This window comes from Vitis riparia, chromosome 17, assembly GCF_004353265.1.
Source record: "Vitis riparia cultivar Riparia Gloire de Montpellier isolate 1030 chromosome 17, EGFV_Vit.rip_1.0, whole genome shotgun sequence".
NCBI lineage: Eukaryota > Viridiplantae > Streptophyta > Magnoliopsida > Vitales > Vitaceae > Vitis > Vitis riparia.
The window spans coordinates 19,145,915-19,169,184 of NC_048447.1; the positions used below are offsets into that span (position 1 = coordinate 19,145,915).

General features: G+C 30.0%; 2 protein-coding genes across 2 annotated transcripts; both read right to left on the minus strand.

Annotated features, from left to right (window-relative positions):
- Positions 1–930: 930 nt before the first annotated feature.
- On the minus strand, positions 931–4,070 carry LOC117904209 (putative wall-associated receptor kinase-like 16). The gene is made up of 3 exons (XM_034816718.1): positions 3,227–4,070; positions 2,956–3,135; positions 931–2,162 (listed from the first exon to the last, which is right to left on the minus strand). Exons 1-3 carry the CDS (start codon positions 4,068–4,070, stop codon positions 967–969), a joined length of 2,220 nt encoding a protein of 739 aa, XP_034672609.1. The 3' UTR covers positions 931–966.
- An 8,870-nt stretch (positions 4,071–12,940) lies between these two features.
- On the minus strand, positions 12,941–18,795 carry LOC117904856 (deoxyhypusine synthase). The gene is made up of 7 exons (XM_034817646.1): positions 18,536–18,795; positions 18,249–18,416; positions 16,721–16,939; positions 15,961–16,047; positions 13,819–13,924; positions 13,497–13,732; positions 12,941–13,323 (listed from the first exon to the last, which is right to left on the minus strand). The coding sequence occupies exons 1-7, from the start codon at positions 18,728–18,730 to the stop codon at positions 13,246–13,248; spliced, it is 1,089 nt and encodes a 362-aa protein (XP_034673537.1). The 5' UTR covers positions 18,731–18,795; the 3' UTR covers positions 12,941–13,245.
- Positions 18,796–23,270: the final 4,475 nt, after the last annotated feature.

Consider the following 23,270-nt stretch of genomic DNA (forward strand, 5'->3'; position numbering starts at 1 on the left):
CCAAATGAGGTAGAAAAAAGTAGGAGGTCAAATTAAAAAAATTGCATTATTAAAAACTCTTTTAATCAAATAACCCAATATTAAAAATACCTGAAGGGAATAATAATTAATTATAAGGTAACCCCGTATGTTTAAAAATGCTTTTGAAAACAATTTTAAAAAATATTTTTAAACACTTCGTATCTATCCACAGTGTTTTTTTTTATAATTAAAAAAAAAAAAGATATTACATATGCTTTAAAAAATATTAAATCATATTTAATTACCTTCAATTTTGATATCAAGTTAATTTTTCATTGAAAAATTTAGCCCAAATTCAATTCATTCATGTTAAAAAAGAAATAACAATGAAATCAAAATATGCTTTCCCATGTACCAAACATGACTTTTATAATTTTAACTGGAAAACTATTGTCTGCCATTTCATATTTCTTTTTAATTAGGAGGATGATGATCTAGGTTGTAACTCTTATATGTCTACATAATTAATAGAATACATTTGTATGGTATGTTCGTGTGTTTGGGAGATTGGACGCTGTGTGGTTAGTTGAAGTAGACAATTTTAGTGTCCTAGCAATTGCAGCACCTCACATTACTTGTATGTGTATATTATAAAAAAAAATTATTATATTCTTTTCACAATTTTTTTGTTAGGTACGTGGAATCTTAAAATCAAACAAGATTTTACAAATTTTATTTTTTAACAAAAGTTTTCACTTTTCTTAATCAAACCTATTTTTAAAAATTTTCATTTGTCTTGATAATTAGAATTTTAATAAACTTATGTGTTATTTAAAATAAAACATCAGTAGTTTTGGAGTAGAATGTTCATTAAGTTTATACAAAACTACTAATCAACATACTAAGAATTTGTTTTATTTAATGCTTAATAATTCATATATTTGTTACAAAAAAAAAAAAATTGCTATTACAAAATAATTACACATGTGTACGCAAATTAAACCATCACCGCCCACCATTAAAGTCCACCATGACTTGATCTCTTATGCTATCATATCCTATTATGTTGCTACTGTTATCACCTTTATAAGCATCTTGTGGTTGACCAATCAAGTATTCAGTTTCTTCTGGATTTGAATTATTGTTCACCCAAGGATGTGTTTCTAATATTCTAAATCCCTCTAGTTCCATCGCAACTTCCTTCATAGTAGGCCTTTCCTCTCCTTTTACCATCAAACACCTCTTTGCTAAGATAGCAACTTCCTTCAGATGATTAGTGTTTCCCTCATTCAAAACTCTATCATCAAGAATTTCAAACAAGCGATCGTCTTTCATTGAAGAAACAAAGAACATTGCTAAATTTCTCTCTTCTTCAAGTCTATCAAAGGAAAGTGCCTTTTTACCTGTTAGTAATTCCACAAGAACAACCCCAAAACTATAAACATCACTCTTTTCGGTTAATTGACTCGAGTGAAAGTACTCAGGATCTAAGTATCCAAGAGTCCCTTGTACCAGTGTCGTCAATTGAGCTTGATCTAGAGGTATCAATCTTGAAGCTCCAAAATCGGATACCTTGGCAGTATAATTGTTGTCTAAAAGGATGTTAGTAGACTTCACATCTCTATGGATAATCGGAGTTGAAGCAGCAGAGTGTAAATACCAAAGGGCTCCAGCCGTTTCAGTTGCTATTCGTAAGCGAGTTTCCCATGAAATAGAGTATGTCTGATCTTGGTTGTGTAGATGATCATAAAGGGTTCCATTAATCACAAATTCATAGACTAATAAAGGAACTTCCGTCTCTAAACAACATCCTAATAGCTTTACCACATTTCTATGATTGACTTGGGAGAGGATAATCACTTCATTAATGAACTGCTCAACTTGGCTTTGGTCCATTATTTTGGACTTTTTAACTGCAACAACTCTATTATCTGCCAATATTCCTTTATAAACTGTTCCTTGACCTCCACGACCTAAAACTCTTCTTTCATCATAGTTGTTTGTTGCTTTCTTAAGGTCTTCTGTAGTAAATATTTTAGTTGCTTCAGCAAATCCTTCGTGCTTAGAGAGTAGTTGTTGTAGCATGATACCACCATTTTGCTCAAAGAATTTCTCTTTCAATTTGATAAGCTTTCGTTGCCTAAATCCCCAATACAACCAAGAACTCACCAAAAGTAAAACTAAAAGACTTATGCTGATACCTGTAAATAAAATAAAATAAAATTGTAACATTAGTACATGATCTTTTTAATGGACTTGTGTGAAGTAAATACATTAAGGTGTTATTTGTTTTTTTAACTTTGTACTGAAAGTAACTTATTTTCAATTTTACTTTGTTTGTTTTTCACTTTTTATTGGTTTAGTATTTTTTTTCTAAATGCTAAAAGTAATTTGTTAATAGAAATAAATATTAAAAAATAAATAACCTAATACTTAATAATATTAAATACTATTTAATTTTAAGTTCTATTTAGAATTAAGTAATAAAAAAAAATATACACCACCTAAGTCTAAATAAATTACAAATATGTCCATACATTTCCATGTTATACATTAATTAAAAATAAAATAAAGAAGGGAAAAGGTCTATTTAATGACTTGGTTTTAAGTGGAATTAGTCAAATTCTAGTTTGATTTGCACAAGTGAAGACCTTTTTTTTTTCCAAGACTTTGGATGGAGAAAAATCAGACTTTTTTATTTTTTATTTTTTATTTTTTAAGCCTATGGAAAGAGAAAAGTCAAAGGTGAATATGAATAAGATTGACAAGTTCTAAGGTGGAATATCAAGAATCGAAATACCAAAATTTTCTAACCCTAAATCCTCCACACAAACAACCAAACCCCAAAAGTAAATAATCGAAGCCCTCACCCACAAACAAAATAAATGCATTGAAGCCTTCATACAAACCATAGTTTTGGGCATGACATCATGTCAGATTATCAATTTTCAAGAAGTTTAAGCTGCAGAATCTGTAATTAAACAAGATACTTACCTAAGGCAACATTAACCAAAGGAAACTTCGACTCTGAGCTAGGCATGAGACTGCAGCCTGTGCCAATTTTAAATCCATCACCTTCGTACCCAGCCGGGCAAAAACAACTAAAACTCCCTTGTAAATTCCGGCATGTATGTGTTACATTGCAGGGGTTATCAACCTCACACTCATCGATATCTGAAGACAAAAAACAAAAGATTCCTATGAACAATATCCAATTATCAGATCAAATGGAAGAAACAAGTGATGAAGGATTAAGATATAGTACCCTTGCAACCATTTAAGAGATAGGGGTTTCCTTCATATCCCTCTGAGCAATTGCACCTATACCCAGGACCATTGTCTGGGTCATAACAGTAGCTATTGTCCTTGCAGGCGTAACTTGTTCCATTCTCCTTTGCTTGGCCGCATTTCTCATCTCCTATACTCCAATCAAGCACTGTAGGAACCTGGGTTTTGTTCTGTAAATCAAGGAGGTCTGCGGAAGAGAAGTTGAAATAGCCATCTTCAGCCACAAAAGCGAAGCCGCATGGATTAAATTCCCACACACCTGTGTAGCTGTCGTAGCTGCCCACACTGATATCAATGCTTGTTGCATTTACAGGGATTGTGGTCTGGCAACAGCCGATCCCCGAGCAAGACCCGTTGATAACACTATCTTTGCTCTCACACAGTGATAAGCAGCCAGTCTTGTATCTTTTCCCACTTGAGCCTTTAATGAAAGCGTAGGTGTCGCAGCCCACTGTCATGAACTTGTTCCGAGTATGGGAGATGGGGAACTTCGCCAGTGTCATCCATGGATCGTTGTTGGCGACTCTTTGCCCGGATTTGTTGTAACAGTCTCGAGCCACATACGAAAGAACTCGCAATTGACCCGAAACTGAAATCGATAGAACATCTATGTTACTGTCCGTCAGAAGAGCTTGATGGGTGGAGTTGCAATTGATGAAGAAATCTTGGTTTAGGTAGCATTCTGGGGTAGTCCCAAATGGATATGGGATGCTGATATTGCCGCAGTGGCTGGCACAGCCCGGCAGAGCTAGTTCAGCGGCAACTTCTAACTCCCATACCAGTACTGCAAGTTGCAGGAGGAGGATCAAACGCAAAGCCATGGCTCGGGCCCCTTTCCTTCTTCTTCTTCTTCTTCTTCTTCTCAGATGCTTCGATGGATAAGTGTCTGATTAACCCTTTGGATCCATCTTTTTATAGGATTGAACTGCCAAGTCGTATTAAAATTTGATCATGCTGATGTTGGGATGATATTAACACGCTTAGATCATGGACCGACGAACTGTGCGAAATAATCAAGGGATGAAATCACTGCTAGTGGAAGGGTTCCAAGGGCAGAATCCCCCAATCTCTTCTGGAAAGATATTCAGAAAAAGACCCAGTCAAGGCTTGTGCACCCTTCACCTTCCACAGAGAAAAGCAAATGGAGTATTTTGACTGCCATTATCCATGGGGTTTTATTTGAAAATTACACTACTTCTACAGTAACAATGACCTCCAAACCAAATAATTATGTGGTGGCCTGCACCTGATGAGGTCATGAGTTCATATCAAACTTGTTTGTGATGATCACATAACATGTCAACAACATAAAACAAGAATAAGCATCAAATATTATAAGTAACCAAAGATGATCACGATGCTAATAAGAAGGTACGGGTCTCTTTCGTTGCTATTTTTGAAAACTGTCGTGGAAACAATTTTTGAGAACAGTTTTTAAGCACAATTTTTTGTATTTTCAGAAAAAAAAAAAATTATGTTTGGAACTGAATTCTGAAAAATAATTTTTATTCTAAAAGATAAAAATAAAAACATGCTTAATTGAGTTAATAAAAAAAAATTTTAGAATAAGTAAAATAAAAAACATATTTGAAAGTTTTTTTTAATTAATAATGTGTTTTCTTCCATTAACTTGATATTATAAATATATAAATAATTTTAATATGCATAATTTATTTAAATTTAAAAAAATTATTCAATTTTGAAACTTTTATACCAGTTATAATTTGAAAAAAGGGTTTGCGGGTGGAAGTATGGTGGTTATGTGAAACTCACCTTTGTGGAAATACCAAAAAACAACTATAAAACATAAAAAGAAAGAAAATACAAAAAGAAGAAAGAGAAAACACGAAAAATAATCTATTATTTTAACAGTGAAAAAACAATAAAAACATCTTTTTATTTTTATTAAAAAAATGGTTTTTGAAAACACAGAAAACACAAAAAAAGAAAACAAGTTTTTTGAGTTTTTTGTTTTCAAGAACAGGAAAAAAAAAAAAAAAAAAGTTCTTGAAAATAGGAGCCAAACAAGCCCTGTATGTTTTAATTAAAAACTGTTTTGAAATAGTCCTAACATTCCCATTATCAATCTTATTCTCTTAGGCCGTCCTTACGCATCAGAGTTCATGAAGTCACTGCTAACTCAACAGGCGGGTTGGTAGCTCTGCCATTTGGTTTTTGCCCGTTTGAGTCCATTTCCACATGAACTAATAACTGCAATGTTGAATCTTTTGATATGAAAATTATTTATGAAGAAATAATAGTGTGCTTTTTGCTAGAAATTTGGGTGTTGATGATTTTATTTGATTTTTTATATAGGTTTAAAATCCTTTTAGTAGAAAAATGTGGTCATACACCAAATATTTTACATGACTTTTAAAAACCCTTTATCCGCTAATAGGCGATGAGCATCACAAATTTTATTTGTGTTTCAATTATGTATCTTAAGCTAATTTCAATTATCGATTAAAATTAATCTTGTTTTAGAAATATTTTGAAGTATTAATTTTATTTTATTTTTATGTTTTTTGTATAAAAAATCAAGCAAAATAATTTTTGTTATGTATTTTCTTGAATAACGAGGTGGATGATGGACTTATGTTTATGGAAGTTAAACCCAACTTAAAAAATATTCAATCCAAATCTAACTTAAAAAATATTCAATTCAAACTCATTTTTTCAAATTTGAATTAAAATTAGGTTAGAGTTCGATTGACTTAGTTGCATAATTCAAATCATGTTGGGTATTTTATATTAAATTTTAACCTATTCAAATTTTTAAAAAAATTATATAATATTTTAAGATAATAATAAAAAAATGAAAAAAAATAAATTTATCTATCTTTCTAACAAAATTAAATAATACATGATTCAATTACAATTAAACTTTTTTTCTTTAAAATTTTAAAAAAGATAATAAAATAAGTATTGTTATAGAAGGTAAGAAAATTATAATATCATAAAAATATTAAATTACAAATCGCTTGAATCTTGATCTAGCCCAAATTTTCAATTAATTGTACAAGTCAGATATGGTGAGCCCACGGTCCAAATTGCATCACTAATTAAAATTTTATTTTTTTTCTACTGTTGTATGTACGAAAGAATAAAATAAAATTTTATATCTTTTTTCCCTTTGTCACCCTTGAAAAAACTAATCCATTATTATCCCTAATGATAACATAGAGATCTTGTTGTTTACTTTTTTATTATTTTTGTTTTTAATTTATCTCCTTATTAAATATATTTTTATATTTTAATCAATAACATCGATCACAACTACACTCCAAATCTTCAAATTTAGTCAAACCTAACTTCCATCTAGGATTAAGAAACTTTTTTTTTTTTTTAGATTTAAATCATTTCACTCCTAAACTTCCCTTTAGGGGGCGGATTCCCACCTACATAGAAGCTTCTTACATATTGTCAAGGTTTGAGCTTCCGGATGATATATGGAAAACATTAGAATTTTTTTTTTTTTTTTACCTATTTAATAATTCCACAACCCATCTAATAATAGATGGGAATATATGGAGAAAATTGGCTGAATTAAAATGTTAAATTTCAACAATTTTCTAAAAGTAATCTTTTTTAACTTTAAAAAAATTGCCATGGCATTTAAGCTTCATTTAAATTCCAGATTCAGAAATTATAAAATCTATTTCTTATGTTTTAATTCTGATGAAAATATATGCAAGAAAATTTACTAGCAACACCTGTAAAACTCAAATTTTCGACTGTGATGATGAGAGGAAAAAAAAAAATCAAAATTTCCGGAGAAAGCTCAGGAAGCCGATAATTGAAAACTCAGAAATCATGGGAAAAACCCATTCACCCCAATCCAAGATTGAAGATTATATATTCACATACAGTATTTACGAAGCAAAATCTAAGAAGCAGAGTCATATATCATCACTGTGTGAATATCCATCCTCTAGGTGTGGCCGACGGAGATGAGTAGGCCGGCAGGTCCCAACGGCGATCGAGAGAGCTGCCGGGTGATGACAGGCCTCACCTCTGGTAGTTCCGGCGACCAATTCTCGGACTCTTGCTTGATTTTCCTGACTTGGCTGTGCACAGGAAATTCGATTTCTTCCTTCTCTTCCTTTCCATTTCCGTTCTTCTTCATCTGCTCCATCTTCATTCAGAGTTTCGACTGAATCAATGAATGAAAACAGCGAGATGGGAAGTGGGTTTGTTGTAATTACCTGAACGACATATATAGAGAGGCGCGGGGTGGAGACTTGGAGGCGGCTGGTTTCAGTGTTTGACACGATTCTTCTAGACCGCGTAGGGGTGTTGGAAAGTGTAGTCCACGCTCCACTTGAGCGCTTTGGAAGGGTTGCTTTACGTGTGGGACTTGTGGATTCTCTGTGGCGCACCCTCCCTTTTCTGTTGTGTAATTCGTTGTTACGAGCCGTCGGATTTGGTCGAGTCATACGATCTCTCGGTGTGGGTTGTTTTGTCATTAGTGGACAATCCACAGCCGTGACTTTTCATTTTTTTTTTCCTTCATATTTTTTGTAATCCTATAAAAATTTTAAAAATATATAATTATTTTTATTTTTAATAAAAATTATTTTTAAAATAGACTAATTATTACTAAGGATGGTTTGCTTAGGTGCTAATACCATATGGTATAAACACCTTAGTGGGGTTGATTTCCAATTTAGGTGTGAACTCTGATACCTTCCAAGTAAAAGATTCAAACATCTTTTGCTCCATTTTCAAGTTTTTACCAAAACACCAGACTTTGTTGGTCGGAGGATTCTATAATTTGACTTATTATTTAATTGTTTATTTTCATGAGAATATGAACACAATAAAGTCTTCTTTGCCTTATTAACGCCAATTAATTAGAGTGTAGAGGTGGCACGTTGGTCCAAGAGTCTTCCAATAAGTCGATTTTTTTCAAAAGTTGAAAGATTCCCAATGTTAGGGGACCTTCTATAAGGAAGCATGGAAGGGAGTTTCCAAGAAACAATTCTAAATGTCCTTTTCATGAAATATCAAGATAGGGTGATATTAAAATAATAATAATAATTTTTAAATATTTTTATTATTTGGTATTATCAAACTTATATGATTTTTTAAACTTATTTTATTTATTTTCCTCTTATGTATAAAGGTTAAATAATTGTAAAATGTAAAAATTTTTAACTAATTTTAATTATATTTATTTATTTTTATTTTGTATATTAACCAAATAAAAAAAATGATTTTCTTAGTGCTCATTGGGATACGTGAATTTCATGTTCAATACAAGAAATCTTTGGATTTTACCATTAAAAGATAATGACTTTTAAAAAAAAATGTGGTATTAAAATTTTTTTTAACTATCTCAAATTTTAAAAATGATTTTAAAAGATATAATATAAATTCATACGAGTTATTAAAAGTAAATATATCTATATGAGAATCGCGTGAATTTTTAAAAGATAGTGTGGTTTTGGAAATATTACCTATTAGTTAATTTAAATGATAATAAGAATAAAATAAAAAATGATTCTAGTTTTTTAGGATTTCAATTGATCTCCATTAGCTATTTTACTTTTATGGTTGACTTTTTAGGTTTTATAACTTTTATGGTTCATATTTATTTAAAATTGTATGTGAAGGTATTATTATTAACTTATTTCTTTTTTTTTATTATTATCTTTGCTATCAAAACATTAAAATGGAAATAAATAATTATTCAAACATTATATTAGAATCACCTCATTCACTCTTGCAGAAATAGGAATAAAAATAAAATATTTATTTTTACTTTCAATTCCAATATACAATCATAATCTACTTCATTAAACAAATTATGTAATTCATTAATTTCATATGGTATATTTTGTTTAATACTAATTAAACTATCTTAAAGAATGCCTTTATTTTTTGATACATCACATAAATTTTTACCTACTAACCCTCAAAAGTAGTCGAAATAACATTTTAATAAACATGATTTGTTGAAAATTTGAAAAATTATGGAAAGCCTTTCAATGGAGAACTTTTTGATATCATGATTATTTATGATGCATATACTCATTTATGATCTTTACATGATAATTAATATGATCGATTCTCTTATTTGTTACCCTTCTCCTGCATAATTGCATGTTGCTTGTCTATGTGGGGCATATATTTATTCCCTTACCTCCAACTTTTTAGTTTCAATTGAATCATATTCCATATGAAACTTGTTACTTTGTACTTACTCTTCTATCCAACTAGTGATTCGGAGTAGGGTTTATATCTATATTGACAATATTTTGGAGAAAGTCAATATATTGATGTTGATTGGAGTATAATATTTAAACTTTATAGCTCAAAGTTAGATTTTATGGATAGTTATATAATCGATGTATTTCTTTTTCTGCTTTAGATTCATAAGTTTTTTTAAATGCATATATATAACTCACTATATACACTTAGTCACCATTGAGTGCTAAGAGTTGTGAGAATCTTCGTTGTAGGAAACTTTCGGTTTCTTTTTCTGTTTTAGATTCATAAGTTTTTTTGAATGCATCTATATAACTCACTATATACACTTAGTGAGTGCTGAGAGTTGTGAGAATCTTCGTTATAGGAAATTTCCGGGGATGTGAAGTAGTGCATGTACGAAGGTGATGACCATTTTGCATTAAAGCACCTGTCTATTTCAAAGCATGTAGAAGGTTGCATACAGTATCAATCACCATTTAGTGCTGATAGTTGTGAGAATCTTTGTTGTAGTGCATGTACAAAGATGATGACCATCTTGCATTAAAACACCCGTCTATTTCGAAACCTGTAGAAGGTTGCATACAAATAAAAAATAATTGAGTTTCCGAAAGCAAATAGCAGTGTGTCTCCAATCCGTAAAAAATAGATGAATATTATGAAAAAAATTACTATTTTCAAATATATTATTTGGGATTATCATTTGCAATATTATATTTAAAATTTCTTTAAATAGTGCAAAAGAAATATCAAAAAATATATTTTGTATTTTATAATTTATAATTATTATTATTATCTTAGAGGAAAAAATGATTGACACATATTCACGTCCTCTTAATTATATAAACACATTCCACTTTCCAATCTCACCTAAATAAAGTTTGGTGATTGGTCATAAAAAAGATAATTATGAGGGTAAAAACGATTGGTTAATAGTCCAACACAACATGTCATTAATTCAATGTGGTTTCTATTTAGATACCTCATCTATTTTTCTCTTTACTATCAATAATAAAATAAATATAATTAAAACAAAATATAAAATAAAAACTAATAATCTAAAAAGAATATTGGTTTCTTATTATGAATATAAAATTAAAAATATAAAATAAAAGTGAAAGTTCATCATTCCATTGATACTTATATTTTATTTTATCTTCTTCATCTACGATACTTTTTTCATGATTGTTGATTTTTTAAAGTTATAAGTAAGATCTTTTATAGAGTTGCAATTGAAAACTTTATGACTCTTTTGAAAAGTAAAAGCTAAATAATATACCAATTAAAATAATAAGTTTATGAAAAATAAAAAGAGAAAATTAAGTATTAAAATTTATTTAGAGAAATAAAAATAAGATAAATAATTCATGATAAATAAATAAATAAATAAGTAAACAAAGGTATGAGAGAGCAAAGAAGACAAGTACAAAGAAATGATACATTTTTACTGAGATATTAGATATTTAAATTTAATTTTTAATTTTAGTTTTCTAAAGAACTAATATCTAGATATAATTGAAATACTTTCACTTATAGAATTAGATTTTGTTTCAAAAATTTTTAATATTTAGAAAAAAAATATATACATAGGAATAAAAAAAAAAGAAAAAAAAAAGAAAGATAGATTTTGAGAAAGAGACTAATTTGTTGTTGGAATCAATATTTTGTTTTTATTTTTTAAGTTATAATTAATTTTTTAATCATTTTTCATTTTCTATTTTATCATGGTAAAAACTAACAAATTCTTTATTTGGTTTTAATTTCAATAAAAGAGATGAAAAAATATTTTATGAGAAAAGTCGAATTAGTCATTTGAAGTTGAACGTTATTTTGTCATAAGTAATAAAACAAAAAATAATCTAGAGAAATTGTGAGGCTTATGTATCATATGTAGTTAAAAAAAAAAATCAAGAAAAAAAATTGAAAAAATAAAAATAATCTCATATTTTCATTACCAAAAACTTAATAAGGTGAAGTATGATCTACAATAAAATAATTATTTAAAATTACATTATTCATTATAAAAAATTTAATAACTTGCTTTTAAAGTTAAAAAGAAAGGGTATGAGAACAAGCTTTACATAAGCAACTTATTAATACACCAATTTCAAGGTAAAATATAAAAATATGGAATTAATGGATTTCAATGAAGCTAAAAAACCAAAATATGGAATTACTGAATTTTAAGTTTGTTAAAACCCAAAATAAAAAAAATAAAAGGAGTTACATCCAACTGAAAAGTAGTAATAACTTGAAAAAGAGTAATAACTAACAATAAACTTTTCGGCTCAACTCACAGTATGCAACAAATGGAAATATGTTAGTTGATTCTCTCTCTTGTTTCTTAGTTGATTCTCTCTTTGGTTTCCTCCAACATTCTAAGCATAAAATTTTCTACAGGCATAACCAGTCAAATTATAATACAATCAACTTTTCATATACAAAACACAGATATAAGAAACTGAAGTTCATGCCAATATTATGAATGTCCTTAAAGGATGTGATATATCACCAATTTGCATGAATTAACACAAAATATATGCTCACAGAAAACAAAGAATGTCTATTTCTTTAGCTTTCCAAAGCACAAATCAACCTACTCCCTGGATTTGCTTCAAATAAAAAAGGGCAAATATAATATATAAATATTTTAGTTTTAACATGTGGTTCATATGGATATTTCAAAAGATTAATTAAACAAATATTTCTCCTATTGTACTAAATTCAAAAACAATTTTTTGGTACCAAAAAATGTAATTTTCTTTCCTTTGATTTTTTTTTTTTTATGGACAATTAAAAACAAAGAAATATTTTTTATTGTCTTAAATTTTCGTTTAGGAGATCATGAGGGGAATATTTGTTCGGGGTATAATGGGGATATTTTGATTAAATTCAAAAGAAAAAAAAAAAGAAAAAAACCCAGAAAATGTTTCTACGCTGAAGGATTGGACAATGGCTTCATTCATTGAAAATTATTGTCTAACAACTAATTTGTATCCAAACATAACACAAACGCCCCTTGGTTTGACACAAGCACTAGTTAGGTAAGGATCGTATAAATGTCACTTTGACTAGGTAAAGATTGGCTATAAAGTTTGAGTTATCAATCTAACCTAACAAACATTATTACTATAAATCTTGATCTCGACATCTAACAACATTACTTTGTTTCATTTATTAAAATATTAAAATGGGGTGGGCATTGTCCACTTCCATTGTCCCTTTCATCAAGAGGTTGATTTTTACCTTCATATAATCATGATCCATAATCACATATCTCGACTTAGGATTTTATATTAGGACATAAAATTGAAATTAGATAGGTAAACCAAAAAGAAAAATGCAGGGATTATATCAACACTTGCATAATTGAAAAGTGAAAGTGGTGCTTTCAGCCATGGGTTGGATCCCATACTGCAAAGGATGGATGATATAATGAAGTGGGGAAAATGAATCTATGCCCCCAAACAGAACCCAACTGTTAGATACTAATCTCCTTATATTTTATTAATACACATAATAATATGCTGATTCAATGAATGCTAAGGCTTCTTCTGAGAGTAATTATGATAAAAATGACTCCAGAAAGATTGCCTTCACCTGGAGAAAATCCAGAAGAGGCTAATCTGGAAGAAGATTAGAAAGAGTTCCACACAATAAATCATGACAATTGTGATGCAAGTTACAGCACCAACCAGTTTTAACTGCTTTGGCGTGTTTAGTGATAGCTTGCTGTTATGTTAAACTGAATCTATACTCCAGCAAAAATCCGTATTGGGTTTCATTTCAAAGAGGCTTGCTTATCTTTGCAGCAAATGTTTCTGCAACCAGAAGGGGAAAAGCAATAGTTGCATCACAATGTACCTGGTTGAAACCATCCAAAAACAGGAAAAAGAATCAGAACCATAGTTTTTCCTCTTATGTCTGATTAAAGAGTATATGAGGAATTATCTGAGACCAGAACAATACAACTGGTAAATGCAAGGAAACAGAAGGTTATTTGATAAAGCAAAAACAAGGGATAAATGAGTTTAAACCTTAACAGTCATGGCAGAACCCCGTATTTTCCCCCATGACACAGCCTCATCAGGGCGAGCTCCAGAATCACTTCCATCAAACTCTTGTGCTGTGTTGATGAAGACAGCATAATCAGCACCATTACGCATCATATTGGCATTACAAATGTGATGCTTGGGCATGCCCCCTCCAAGAATTATCATTCCAGTCTTTCTAGGATTTGCATGGACAGCTTCACCATTCATGGCCCTAATATCTGTTCAAAGAGTGACCAATTGTAGTTTCATGTGCCAAAGCAGTTATATATTGGTCAGCAAGGACATAGACAGAGGAAACGGTTACCTTGCACTATGTCAATGATCAGACCAGGATTGCGGAAGGAATGGAAGTATAACATGTCCCCTAATGAGCCATCGGTTAAACCCGGGCAGAAGACTGGAATATTGTTCTGAAAAGTGTAACCAAAAGAATATCATAAATATGGCGTAAACTAGGTGTTTATCAAGTTAAAGTTAGAAAGGAATAGCATTCTGAAAAGGGACAACAGGATACATAACTATTGAGGAGGTATATTTCTATAAAACCGTCTGAATGTAGCTCTTTAGAACTTTTTTCTGGTAATGTAATGGCTCAATCCCTCCTGTGTAGATATTTTTTGATAGAACAATTCAAACACATTAATTACCCATGTAGATATTGATATTGTCCGTGTTGGGTCAAGGAAAGCTTGATTTTTAGAAAAAGTCCACATAGTTAAAAGAATCTTACTATATATCAGGAACTTATCTGTGATATTGAAATAACTTGCCCCCAACACAGGCACAAAGTCCTCATTGTGTTCTGATGAGATTGTGGTGCTAATCAGAACAGTCACTCCACATCCCATACTGAGTTCAAGGTTCAACTCTCATAGTGTTTCGAATAATATACTCCCTCTCATATAGATTTTTTTTGATAAGTAAAAGCAATTGTATTAGAAAGCCTAAAGTAAACCTGACAGTATACACGGAGTATACAAGGCAACTGGGCCAAAGGGAGAGAAAAAACAAAAAAAACCCTTACTTACAACCCAACCAATCAATGAATCGAAAATGGACCATAAAGCACAATTTACATGCACCCTAACCCAATATGAGAACATGTACAAAAAAGACCGTAAAATAGCTTGATCCGCTAATTCAGAATCTTCAAAGTGGGCATGAGATGCTTTTGCCATGGGTAATATGGAAGAACAAAGTGGGCATGAGAATCCTCTGCAGTTGATGTCATTTTCTTTTGGTGGGAGTATTAATGATGCATCTTATGTACCAAAAGATGATCCTAGCCATCACTTTACCGGGGGGTCCGGAAAGAATGAGAACCCTCCGAATGCTCTGTATTTGTCTCAGTGGATTCATGGCCAGCCAACATCTCACAATTATGTCAAATTTCTAGAAGAAAGTTCAACATTTCCCCATAAGGCTCCTGCAAAAGATATAGTGGACGTCATCCCTTTACCGGTTGGTAGCTTGCATGCTGTAAATGGTCTCTGAGATTCCAAGTGAGGTTTTTTATAACAGTTTGGCAAATGCATGTGGTTTTAAGCTTGCTGATCCTTCCCTCTCATATAGATATTATGCATTATGGATTGATATCCTCAGGACTTTAAAACAGGTAAATACAGTAGAGAGAAGCCCACTACATATATACTGTCAGGAACTTTTCCTCCATGTGAGATCATACTAGTAAACTCCACTATTTAAACACCTTTCTTTTCCTTTCCCATATTATGAACCAAGTTTCAAATGAAAATTTTGAGGTGCTTGAGAACTTTGCTTTCTTTCCGATTAATTCAAAGTTATATCATGATGAAAGTAAGAATTTGGCATAAGAATGCCATTGGTCTTACAACATTCTGAATTTCTAGCTAGGAATTGGATCCACAGTTCCACCTAGGGAACAAAAATCACCTAATATCGCAGTTCCCATCCACTAAGTACAAAACTAGCATTATATGTAACATTACCATAGCATGTAGAAGAAATGTATATCACTAAAAAACTTTCATTAATAATACTAATAAAAAAAATGGAAAAAAAAAATTGATAACAAGATAATCATGACTGCACCATAGCAATGTAACTAATCCATATTGAAAGAAAAATTTATGCTTGTCTATAAAAATTAAGCTTGACATGTTTAAACACTTGTCTTAAATTCACATTGAAGGTATGGATCACTTTATATACCATGGAGGGTAAATTCTGGCTTGTGTATTGCAGTTTTGGTTGATTGGTTGGACTATAAGTAGGGGGAGGGAGTTGTTTTTGTCATTTCTCTCTTCTTGTTTCTTTGTTGTTCAACGTCCATTGCAAATGCTATACTTGGGGTACACTTTTTGCTAGACTTTTTATCAATACCTATTTTTTGTTTGTCTATCAATAGAATAAAAAAATAAATTCGACTTGTGTGCATAAAATTAAGCTCAACCTGGTAAACATTTACCTTGTATGCCCAATAAAGGTATGAACTCTCATTATTGATTTCTTTTCCCAAGCGAGCAATTACCTTAGAAGGTGTCCACAATACATTCTGTAAAACAAACAGAAAAAAATGTAAGATGGAAGACAGGGCAATGTTTTCTAGAGCACTGCATGACTCAGGGGGATCTCTTCATTGCAATGTTGTCAAACTTGGACAAGACCAGCAGAGTGAACCAGTTACTAACAAACAGGTTGATCAACTGGCTCCAGTCACACAAATAAAGTGAACATTAAAAACAATGAAAGAGAGAATGAGAGACTCAAGCAAACTCAAGGTTAAATATTCAAGATTCATGTGCAGCCGAGCAATGCTTAAATATGCTACTAATATGAGCACAAGTAACCTCAAGCAAACTCAAGTAAGATAATGTAAAGCTAAAATGATACGGTTCAACAGAACTTGTATACATCAAGAAGAAAACATCATGAGTCATCATATTCCTTTTATTTTTATTTATTTTTTTGATAAGTCATCATATTCCTTTTATAAAACATAGTATATTAACATCTAATATAACATGATAGGTATCCTATGACTTCATTTTCAAAGCATGGTTAAAGATATGACAATTAAAGTTCAAGGGTACATATCAGGGATGTACTAAAACCATGTAACAACAAGCTGACTAGATGGAAAACCAATTCTAACAAGAAGAGTATTTATGACAAGACAACAACCACTAAGTATTCATAGAATCATGATAAAAGGAAAATTGAAATACCTCCGAAGTTTGCTCCTTCAACATCTGGTCAAAGATCGGAATAATCCAATCCTCAAATTTGCAGTAGTTGTCATTGGGAACCAACAAGTTACCAATGCGGTTCAATCCTTTTGAGCGTAAATGAGTACCGGATAGATAAAAATCACCTTTGTATGTGGGTGCAAGGCATTTAATAAGATCCTCTTCTATGCCACCAGCTGTTGTAACCACCACATCAACCTGAAATGATTTTTTTTTAATATATAAGTAAAGGTTGTACTATCAACAAAAGAAAAGCATGAAGGTACACATGATGTATATGAAGAAGCCAAAAGGCCAAACGAACGGCATGGAGGCAGAAAAAACAGCAACCACGGTCTACATAGATAATCAATCCACAAAGTCCAACATTAACAACGAACAATTAACCTGCAGTTATATTAAAAGTAACAATCCTGAAGTTCAAGTAATGGAGTTGAAAACAAAGCAAAAATGTAATAATATGACAGCAAACTGCCAAAAACCTTTCATGCGTCATGACCTAGAAGCCATATTGATGAAGAGTTGCAATAATAAGAATTAAATTTATATTAAATAATGTCAAAGCGAGTAAAAGCCTTATCCAATTTCTTCCAAAGGAATTGACGTAGGAAAGCCTTATTTTTAACCTCTTACTTTAAGGTGTCCTGGGTGTTCTCCAACTCACATCCGTAAACCAAGACAACTTTGTGATCGGTGCATTGGCTTGGTCTTTGCTCTGTGTTCTTTTACTGACTCAAAGTTCCTTAAAGCTATGTTTGGTTGTCGGAAAGTACCAAGGAAAGAAAAAAATGCTAAGAAAACTTGTTTTCTCGTGTTTGGTTTCACCATGACAAATACGAAAGAAAGCCAAATATATTTATAATTAATTAGAAATCTATGCATTTTGAAATTATGTAATCTTTATACAATGGAGGAAAATAAGTGAAATAAGTTTGAAGAGGTACCTAAAATAATTTATTGACTTTCTATCTATTTTTTATTTTCTTTTCTTTCACTTTTTCTACTTTTCATCTCTATTTTCTTTCCCTTGTATTTTCCCTCAAATTTTCTGGGACCAAACATAGCCTAATAGCCCATTCCTATATAGAGCTCATCAGTGAGTCGACTTAGTCTTTAGTACAGGATAGAGGTTCCCTAACATCCCATTATCTTGTGTGAGCTGGTGCCCCAGTATTATGAAAAACATTCAAAATTAGCACCTTAAAACATTTGAGATTAACCTAAAAAGATTGCAAACCATAAATCAAAGCCAAGGTGCCTCTTTCACTGGAAAAATATGATACTGCAAGCCCATAAGAAGCAAAACTTATTTGACATGCCAATTATTTGAGCACAATTCATTCATATAAACTATTAAAACTAATGCCCATTTTCGCCTCTACATTATTTACAGTATATATACACAAAAGATGAAGTCTTTATCTTTTGATAAATGTTCTAGAATCAAACATAGAAAGTCAAAAAAATCACATCCTTTCTGGAAAGCCATCTCCAAAGCAAAACTCACCATATGATGCTCAGTAAGATATCGCACTGTATCTCTCACACCCGACGAAATCAGATTGGAAGTGAAACCCAGAAACACTTTGCACTTCACCGATTTTCTATACTTTTCATCCCTCTCCTCCTCGCTGCAATCCTCCGCCGGACTCTCATCAGAAAGCCTCCAGTCTAGCTTCACCCCATTAACAAAAAAATTAACAAAAAATACAGACCATAGAAGAAAAATCAAATAAAATCAATCCATCCCCCAATTAGTTGAGTAGTTTTAAGTGTTTTAAGTGAAAAACTAACCATTTGATTAACGACTTGGATGGCGTCGCCGAGATTGGAGGCTTGGAAGCCGGTGGAGACCATGGATTTGAGAAGCTGAGAATAATCAACGCCTGCATTGAAATCATAGCCCTCGATCTTAGTGCGTACCCCTTCCAGGGAATTTGATTCTTTGAAGACTACCGATCGTACAGATGATAGGAAATCCTCTTCCATTGCTTTCGTCTTCAGCTGCTACCCAAGATCCAACGCACGAGCAGCAGCTAAAAGACAGAAGGAGTAAAGTTAGGGTTTAAGAGATTTTGGAGGGATATTAAAAACCACATGATATACAAAATTAAGATGCTAAGTTTATAAATTAATTAATTAATTAATTAAAAAAAAAAGTGAAGAAAGGATGCAGTTTACTAAAATCTTATATATTTAAATTTTAGTTTTCAAATAAGAAAACAATTGAAATATTTTGAGTGATAGAGTTTTCATCTTTGAGATTAATTTTTTTGTTAAAATCAATATTTTATTTTTATATTTTAAGATTTAGTTATATTTTTAATTATTATTTTTTATTTTTATATCTTAAGTTTTGATTATATTTTTAATCATTTTTAAAATTTTAACTTTTAATTATATTTTTAATTGTTATAAAATATGAGAATTTATCAAATTATGAATTTATGGATGATCATCCATATTGATGTATATCTTTTTGTAACTCAGGAAAATACTTTTAATGAAAATTCATATCGTTTTCTTCCTACATTCTATTCTACTTTTCTTTGAATATTTTTGTTATTCTCTCGTCTCTCCTTATTTTTTTATTTTATAACACATTATCAACATTAATAGTCTCTACAAAAGAAATATAAATATTTTTTTCTAGTCAAATAAATACAAAGACGTTATTTTCTCTGAAAGACTCTTCTTTTCATAAAAATAGAAAGACTCTTCTCTCTTCTTTCTCATAAAAAGGATTGTGATAAATTTATATCATGATTTTCTACTTTATTATTTTTGACTCTCTATTTTCACTTATTTTATTTGAATACATAAATATGTACAATCTCTATAACCAGAAGTTATGAGATAAATTATAAATTATAAGGTAAATTCATAATTAGAAGTTATGAAAAATATGTGTAATCCCTATAACCAAAAGTTATAGGGAAAATTACAAAATTACAAATACATAACTAAAAGTTATTTATATAATCTCTAATTATTTATTTTTAATTATACGATATAATTAGAAGTTATAATAGACAATATTATATAATCAGAAACTATAAAATAAATAAATAAATGTTTATAACTTGAAGCTATGTACAAATCTACATAATGAAAGTTCATAGCCGGAGCTATATACAAATTTACATAAAATAATTCATAGTCTGAAGTTATGTATTAATTTGCACATTTTTGCTATGATAAAATAATCATAGCCCAAAGATATGAAAAGGAAATATATATTAGATTTCAATTCCTATTTTATATTTATACATTTTTACCATATTTATAATTGATAAATTTTAGGTTATTATATTTTTAGATATTATTTACTTGAAATATTGTTAAAGCATTTTATTAATAGTTTATTATAATAATTGAAATATTTTTTTATTAATATTATTCTATATACATAGTTTTCAGATAATATCAAACCTTGCAAAACTTGAATTTGTTACTTTCATTATTTTTACACAACTTATTAAGTTAAATCATCATCGATGACTAATATTTTTCAATTAATTTTAACTATTTCTCTATGATAATATTTATTCAACTCTCTAAAGGTTAGGTCTTTATGACAATGTTTTATAACTTGTTGATAAAACTCTTGTCTCATTAATTGCACAACATTGATGATAGACAATATTAATACCATACCAGGTGATAGAAACCTGATTAAAGACTTTAGAAGAGCTTATACTATGTCACTAATAGTATTTGATTCCATGTGAATGACATTTTATATGATGTTAGATCCAGAAAAATCTTGTAAGACCAACTTGGTCCCCTAGGGTGAAAGGTCGTATAGATGTACATTATAAAACCAGAAGTTTTTATTTAGTGACTAGTCTATCTATACGCTTAAAAGGTAGAATGACATGTTGTGCAGATTATCATTTTAATAAGACAATTTTCTCGCCGTTAGGGGGAAAAGAGCCAATTCTAGAATAACAACGTGAAATTATTTGGAATGCATTGACTTTGACTTATCTTGATCCTCATACTAATCAATGTGAACTGGAAGTTTAAAAGATTATTTATTTGCAATAACTTGCAAATCAACTACCAAATGTTTTCATTGATGCAAAGAAAGTGACAAAAATAATTTTCATTAACCTAGAATATTCCAATATGAATTGATGTCCTTGAAAGACAATTAAATAATGCGTTGATATCCCTAAAAGAAGATTAAATAACGAGTTGATGTCCCTGAATGACAGTTAAATAATGAGTTGATGTCCCTAAATGACAATGAAATAATGAGTCTAAGGCATGCTTGAAACGTGGTAAACCTTGAAAAGGCAAACACGTTCCCTAGAAGAGGAAAACACAAGGAAATATATATGAAATGTGGCATTCTTGAAGAAGTTGCATATAAAGTGAGTTATTAAAATGACTGATCAGTCTCAAGTAACACCTGAAGAGGTACAATTTAAACAAGCAGCCTTTTGAGAGGCATATGTTTTACAATTAGCTCTTTAAAAGGTACAAGTACCTAATATTGATGAGAGTTCAATTATTTACTTATATATGGAGAAAAATAGGATTGAAATACTCTTGTCATTGACAATATATTTTCTTTCCAAATAGCTATTGACATCATAAAAAATGATGAGGATCCCAAAGTAGAAACTATGAATGAATGTCAACATAGAAAAAATTTGCTAAAATGGAAAGAATATATCCCGAAAAAATTAGATCATTAGAAAAATGAAAAGTATTTGGACTTGTAGTCTAAACGCCTAAAGTTGTCAAACTTGTTGGATATAAATTATTATTTATAAGAAAATGCTATGAGAAAAATGAAATCACGAGATATAAAACGTGACTTATAGCTCAAAGTTTCCCGCAGAAACCTAGTATTGATTATAAGGAAACATGTTTTTCCATGATGGATGCAATCATATTTATATATCTAATTTTTTTAACAATCTTACAAGGACTGGATTTGCGTCTCATGGATGTCGTTATTGCATATTTACATGGATCTTTAGATAATGACATATATATATATGAAAATCCCTGAAGGATTTCAAATGCCTGAAGCAACTAATTCAAAACGTTATAGCATATACTCAATTAAGCTACAAAGATTCTTATATCAAGCAATCCAAATACATGTCGTACGATCACTTCAATGAATATTTGAAGTGAGAAGTTTGTATGTATTACCTTATTTGTCTATGCATATTCATTATGTTGAATATTTGTAATTATTATAGTATTGTGGAACAATGAATTTTGTCGGAACTCTTGAAGAACTTAAAAAAATAGTTGATTATTTGAAAAGTAAATTTGAAATGAAAGATCCTGAAAAACAAATTTTTTTTCCTTGGCCTACAAATTCAGTATTTTTCAAATGAAATATTAGTTTATTAGTCAACATGTAAATCACATCCATTAAGTTCTCTGATGATAGTTCATTCACTTGAAATGAAAAATGACATTTTATGTCCTAAAAAAAATAATGAAGAACTATTGGTCCAAAAGTACCATATTAAAGTGCCCCCATTTTGCTTCCAAGGGGATTTGAACCTGGTTCACCCTCTTGCCATCTAGGCTAACTTGCCCTTTGATATATAATGTGCACTAAATTTATATATACTTAAACTCATTATATAAAGTAAATATTAAAAGAATATTTTTAAGAGAAAATTAATTATAATTATTTTATAATTAAATGCAAAATCTTTTAATTAATTACCAAAAATTATATAATTTTCTTCATAATGTTTTTAATATCATTAATAATTAATTAAATATTAAAAAATTATATATATATCATAATTTATTTTATATTATTTAATACAATTGAATTAAATGGATCATATTTTAATATTAATATATATTTTAAAATTAGACATATTATAATCAAATATCATAATATTAGGTGTAATTTAATAATAAATGTACACTTATAAAATTCATATTTTTATCGATACATACGATATTATTATCAAATATGATAAATCATGTTATACATATATCAAAATTTTCAATAAAATAACTTTAAAATGTCTATTATACTCCTAATTATATTATTATGAGGTTTTCCTTACATTTTCATGAATTTTTAACAATTTTAAGCTTACCGATATTTTTTTCCAAAATATCCATCGATATATCTCCAATATATCCGATATATCCGTGATTACCGATATTTTCATCATTGACTACAATAACATGGGTTTATGTTATTTTGAATAATCAAAATCTTAATTGCTTGAATATGTAGATGTTGACTATCTTTCAAACCCCCACAAAGCTCAAACTCAAATAAGGTATGTATTTATATATGGTGGTATGATAATATCGTGGAGATCAATCAAGCAAGTAATGGAAACATGCGGACTACCCTCCATCAAATGTAATGCTATCAAGTTAATAATGTTGCATGCATTTCACAGATTAAAGAATGATACATTAAAGGTGATAGAATTAAGCATATATTGTCTAAGTCTTATACTTTCATTAATTCTAGAAGAGTGATGAAATTGTTATTCAACAAATAAGATCAAGTAACAATGTA